Source organism: Nelumbo lutea, chromosome 3 (genome assembly GCF_056320005.1).
Source record: "Nelumbo lutea isolate HS-2025 chromosome 3, American lotus-T2T, whole genome shotgun sequence".
NCBI lineage: Eukaryota > Viridiplantae > Streptophyta > Magnoliopsida > Proteales > Nelumbonaceae > Nelumbo > Nelumbo lutea.
In genome coordinates this window covers 36,798,647-36,804,009 of record NC_142686.1, presented here as the reverse complement: position 1 = coordinate 36,804,009, position 5,363 = coordinate 36,798,647, and the positions used below count along the sequence as shown (strand labels likewise).

The following is a 5,363-nucleotide window of genomic DNA, read 5'->3' as shown; positions in this document are numbered from 1 at the left end:
TTTGGAATAAATCCTCACCAGGGATAAAATTTGTCATTCATCCCAAATTCCAACAGGAACAAGTTCTTTGTGGGGATTTGAATCTCTGAAATTTTTTAGTTCATAGTATTTTTAGAAAAAGTAATTTTATTTAAAATAAATAAAAAAATTAAAATATAAAATAATATTTTAAATGTATTTTGATATATATGTATAATATAATATGGATAACATTTAATATATATAATTAGGATCAAAGCGGGGTGGGGAATTCATTCCCCATCCTTAACCTTGACCCTGGTCAAGGATCTCTATTAATCTCATCCCGTCAAAGCAATCTCCATCCTTGACCCGATGGTATTAGGGAAGTTGGGTACTATTGAGGATAGGAGAAATAGCCATTTCTATGTGAATTCGATATCTCAAATGAGAAAAAAAAGGTATATTGCTGAAACATCCTCTAAGTTTTGGTAATCTTAATGCCTTTCCTGAACATTTTAATATAGTTGTAATTTCAAGTGGTTGTTTTTCATTAAAATCTTCTGATAATAGATATGAAAATGTCTAAAATACCCATGCAATTTCTAGTAAAGCTAGTTTTTACAATTTTACCTAAAAAGATTTTAAATTGCAATTTTACCTTTGAGAAGAGATTGATACAAAGACAAATTTGAAAAAGAATCAAACATTAGTATTTTGAAAAACATCAAAAGTATCTACATGCGTATTTTGGAGATTTTGATGAACCCCACTTTGAAAGATGCAGGTCTCATGTATTTTATTAGGTGGAACCTTATAATTGGTTCCACAACCTGCAACTTCCAACTGTAGGGGAGGTGATTGTAATTTAACAAATAAGCCTTTTACCCAATACGGACCATTGATGTGTTCATTTTTTATTGGCTACTCAACCCATTGTACACTTCTTACGTCGATGACGGAGAGTTCACGTTGCTGAGCGCGGGTGTAGCGACGATTAGGAGAACGATCCGTAGTTCAAGTTGGATATTTTTCCGCATTCAGAGCCTGTTAATAAACACCACGTGCACTGGCGAGTGGAAATTGACTGTTCACCCAGCGTTTGAAAAAAAAAAAAAAAAAGCGACTAAGGATGTCAACGGGCCCTCCCCGGGACCCAACGTGATCCAAATTCCAAACCCACATTAAGCCTCTAACAGATGCAATGCATAGTGCAATTGTGCGAAGACAAAGTCAGTCCCACGCGGCGGATAACCCACTCGTCTTATGTCCATCTCCTTCTTTCTGTATTCTCAACGGCAAATGGTCCCACCTCGATCACACGGTCGCTACTCCGTTGCTCCCGTTCCTCGTAAATCACGTTGTCCACGTGGCTTCCCATTCGTAGTTGCAAAGACAAATTCGCTTTCATTTCGACGTAATTTCACTTGCATTTCATCTACTTCGTCGCTAGAGATAGCGGTCTTCTCTTCTCCGAGATATTATAAATGCCGAGTCCCCTCTTTGCTTCCGAAATCATTTTGCTCGGAGTCGTCGGAGAGCGTTTGCTTGCGGGGAGAGATCTTTTGTTTTCTTTTTTATTTTTCAGCATTCCGGCTTCACGAGGTCTGTGAGAGCTGATAGTGAGGACATCTGGACATGTAAGTTCTGTTTCTTTTGTCTTTTTTTTTTTTTTTTTTTTCCTTCATAGTTCATAATATGAATTATTAATGTAATCCTTTTAATCGGCGTAGAGTTGTAAATCTGTTTTGTGAGTTTTATTTTCCAAGCTGTATGTTTTCTAGCTGATATGGTGGTTTTGAACGTCTCATTTCATCTGGTAAAACCATTTTATTTTGGATATTTGCTTTAGATAAAACCCCATCTTGTTGTTGAATCGGGAATTTCTTCAGATCCTATGATAGTTTATTACCTTTGGCATGTGGGGTTGTTCACTAGGAAAAACTAAGATACGGGTTTAGCTAGGGATTTTATTTCTTAGCATATACCAGAAATTTTTTTATTACATTCTCAGTGTACAGTGCCTTGGTGTACATGGGTTCTGACCTTTTGTATCATTTTTTCCATATACTAATGAATACCATATTTTACCTGCTTCAAAAAATTAAGGATAGAAGAGATTATTTTGTAGCGTTTTTGTAAAACATTTGGTTCCTGTTCGGATTGGGGAAGGAATTAAGGGGGCCAAGTCCGCAAGTTTCTGGATGCCGCTATTTGATCACTTACTTGGTGGAGTAAAATTGGAAATTAGCGGACTTTAGGCCTTCAATTATGTGATTTTGGAAGAATTAAAATTCTTATGGGGGCTAGTCTTTACCCAGAGGAGTGGAGGGGGTAGGATTCAATTCCAATTCCACTCCAGCCAGGCAGCCTTGTAGTAATTTCTTTGGGAAAATATGAAATTCATTTTTCGATCTAGGGATAGGTTTATTTCCATGAAATTTGACTCATTTATTGCCCTTGTGTTGAGACTTGCAGAACAAAGGGGTCAAGACCTTGGTGTGTGGAACTGAAAAAACCAGAGAGATTGAAGTCTAGTGGTGGATTAGCACTATCAAGTAGTGATGGAGGTACATGGCAAATCTATGGTTGCAGGGCCTACTACTACAAATGTTATTTTTTTGTCGAGTATACTCGGCAGAGAAGGGGCAATCCCTAGTCACAAATGTGATTGGAGATGTCAAAATGAACATGTGTGCGGAAACATGTACCGCTGCAAACTAACAGGAATCACTCACATTTGTGACAAAAACTGTAACCAGAGAATCTTGTACGATAACCATAGCTCTCTTTGCAGAGCTAGTGGCCAGATTTTCCCTCTTACACCAGCGGAGGCACAGGCAGTGAGAGGAGTCCGGAGGAAGCTTGATGCGGAGGAGATGATGAACTCCTCAGCTGATAATAATAATAGTAACAATAACATCTGTGCTTTTAAGCGCAGGCGTGATGCTCAGCTTCACCCCTCTCCTTTTGAGAGGTCATTCTATGCAGCTGCTCCAATCTGCAGTCAAATTGGGGAGGGCATGGATATGAGTTAGATAGTTGTAGAATTCCTCCTGTTTTTTTTTTCTTTTGTCCTCAGGATACTATGGGGAACAATGGTTATTAATATGGAGTCTTAAAGAACGGCTTATATGTTTAGCATGTTTTATGTGGAATGTAGTCAATCCTGTAACTTGACTTCTGCTAGAGATTTGAACCTCCTCTAATAACCAGCTCAAATGGGAATGCAAATGCCCTTATTAATTAGATTTTAACTCCATTTATTGTACTTTTGATTATCTTCTTTTTAGCTGTTATTTCTGTAGTCTTTTAAGGGCCTTTGCAGGATCTAATTCTGCTTTTGGTTAGAGTATTGTCTTCTTAGTGATGCATGGATTCTTATCTTTATTACTTCTAAATGGCCTTCAAGCATCTAATTCTTATCTTGGTTAACTTAGTATCTTCTGTGGTTATACATGATTCTTATGTGGTTAACTTAGTATCTTCTGTGGTTATACATGATTCTTATGTTTGTAGCTTTCAATGGCCTTCACAGGATCTAATTCATCAACCTCTCTCTCTCTCTCTGTATGTGTCTGTGTGTGCGTGTGTTGTGTGTGTGGTATGCCCATTTGTCCTATACTGTGTATTTTCTATGCCTCACATGGTTTTGTGAAAGCAATAACCAGATGGATCAATGTTCTTTGTTCATTGATGAAGTGCAGGTCTTTTCCGGTACAAATGAAGGGTCTATCATGGGTCTGACCAGTTAAAGCTTTTCTTGAATTTCTTACCTCATTTTACTTACCTTAGTTAGCTGCAGGTTGACTAGAGATTGTTTTTTTTAATCTTTTTTTTTTTATCCCACCTTTGTTCTAGTTTCTTCACCTCTTACACTTTCCTTCAATCCTTTTCCTTAGCCTACTTTCCTCAGGTTCTACTGAAGCATGTTTTCCTGAAATTCATGTTAATTTTGCAGGATTTGAGGCGTGTGCTGTCCAGGAGAGCTGAAAATTTCTTATTGAAATTATGAAGGACTTGTTTTATTGTTTGTGCTTTCTTTAATAAGGAAATGGTTCTCATAGTTCCAAATTTATCTTCCCTGCAGGGACAAGGTGGCTCTAACTGTATGCAGTGGAGATCCCTGAAGTGTGATAAAGCAATTGGAGTTGCAGGAACTCTTTCCTCTACAATGCTGATGGATAATGCAAAATGCCTTAGCTAGTTGCTACACCTACAATTTTTAAATTTTTAGTGTGTCAAAGTTGGAGATGTAACCATTTCATCGGACAAGTGCATAGTAAGTGCTGTTTAAAGTTGTCTTGATGACAAAAGGCTCCATCCCATGAGATTGTTGCTCATGTTTGTGTTATGGAAATATGAAGTACGAAGAAATCCCAAAGTTGTCCTATCATATTTTCCTGATTTCTATGTGAACCTACATTTTTTCATCTATGAAGCTGGGTATCCTAAATATTAATGTTGTTTTGTGATATTCTTCCAGTTCATCAAACACAGCCTCCAAATGCTTTTCAGCTTCCAGAGCCTCGCAGGACCCCTATGAATTCAGCTACTAAAAATCAACATTGATGGGGCTTTCTCTCCAAACAGGGCTGGGGTTGGTTTAGTTATTTGAAATCACAAGGAGGGACTTCATCTACAGTAGAGCAATCAGATTACTGTCCACTTTTGCTGAAGAGACTGAAGCCTTTGCACTCTTGTATGCCCTATTATTTGCTCGCGACCTTGGACCTTCCAGGATTGAAATTGAAAGTGACTGCCTCTCTTATTAAATTAAATTTCTGTTGGCGAATTCCACACCTCCATGGAGTATTGCTTCAATAGTTGCTAACTGCAGGAGTTCAGTTCCTTTGCTATTTGCTGCACCATCCATCATACCAAGAGAAGTGCCAAGAAAGGTGGCACATTATCATTGCAAGGTTTGCTTTGTACTGAACCAGATTTTGTTCGTAATCTTATTGTAAACGACAAGTCTTTGATTTAATGGATGCTTTGTTTTCAAAAATAATAATAATAAAAAAAAAACTACAGATACACCATCCGTTCAATGAAGTTTTGTCAGTGTTGTATAAATGGCCTTTCTGTATCGACTTCGTATTGTGTATGTTCTTTGGTTTTTATGGATTTCCATGTAGCTACTCCATGCATGTACAGGGTAGAACCGTAGAAGTAGAACATGTGCAGTTGATGATAGCTGAAACTCGGAAGGCATGTGCTTAAGATGGCCATGCTTTTATATGTCTTGTCCTACTTAACCTGTATTTTATTCTGTTTGTCATAAATTGCATTGCCATTCGCCCACAGGTTGAATGTGAACGAGAGAGAGAATAAAGTGAGGAGTGCTATGAAGGAGCTGATAAAAATATTGACTGTGAATCATCCTTGTCTTTTACTTGGGAAGT

General features: G+C 37.8%; 1 protein-coding gene across 2 annotated transcripts; it reads left to right on the top strand.

Annotated features, from left to right (window-relative positions):
• Positions 1-1,387: 1,387 nt before the first annotated feature.
• Positions 1,388-5,034, top strand: LOC148864249 (uncharacterized). 2 transcript variants are annotated; one of them, XR_016109611.1, is made up of 4 exons: positions 1,388-1,598; positions 2,437-2,528; positions 4,049-4,240; positions 4,445-5,034. XR_016109611.1 is itself a non-coding variant. In XM_088976552.1 (2 exons), exon 2 carries the CDS (start codon positions 2,523-2,525, stop codon positions 2,994-2,996), a length of 474 nt encoding a protein of 157 aa, XP_088832678.1. In that variant the 5' UTR covers positions 1,459-1,598; positions 2,437-2,522; the 3' UTR covers positions 2,997-3,207. The 2 variants fall into 2 exon arrangements, 1 of the variants encoding a protein (XP_088832678.1); XM_088976552.1 differs by lacking the exons at positions 4,049-4,240; positions 4,445-5,034 and having other exon boundaries at positions 1,459-1,598; positions 2,437-3,207.
• The last annotated feature ends 329 nt before the right edge of the window (positions 5,035-5,363 follow it).

Coding starts and splice junctions, on each gene's coding strand:
- LOC148864249 (XM_088976552.1), top strand. CDS start 2,523: ATGGAGGTACATGGCAAATCTATGGTTGCAGGGCCTACTACTACAAAT.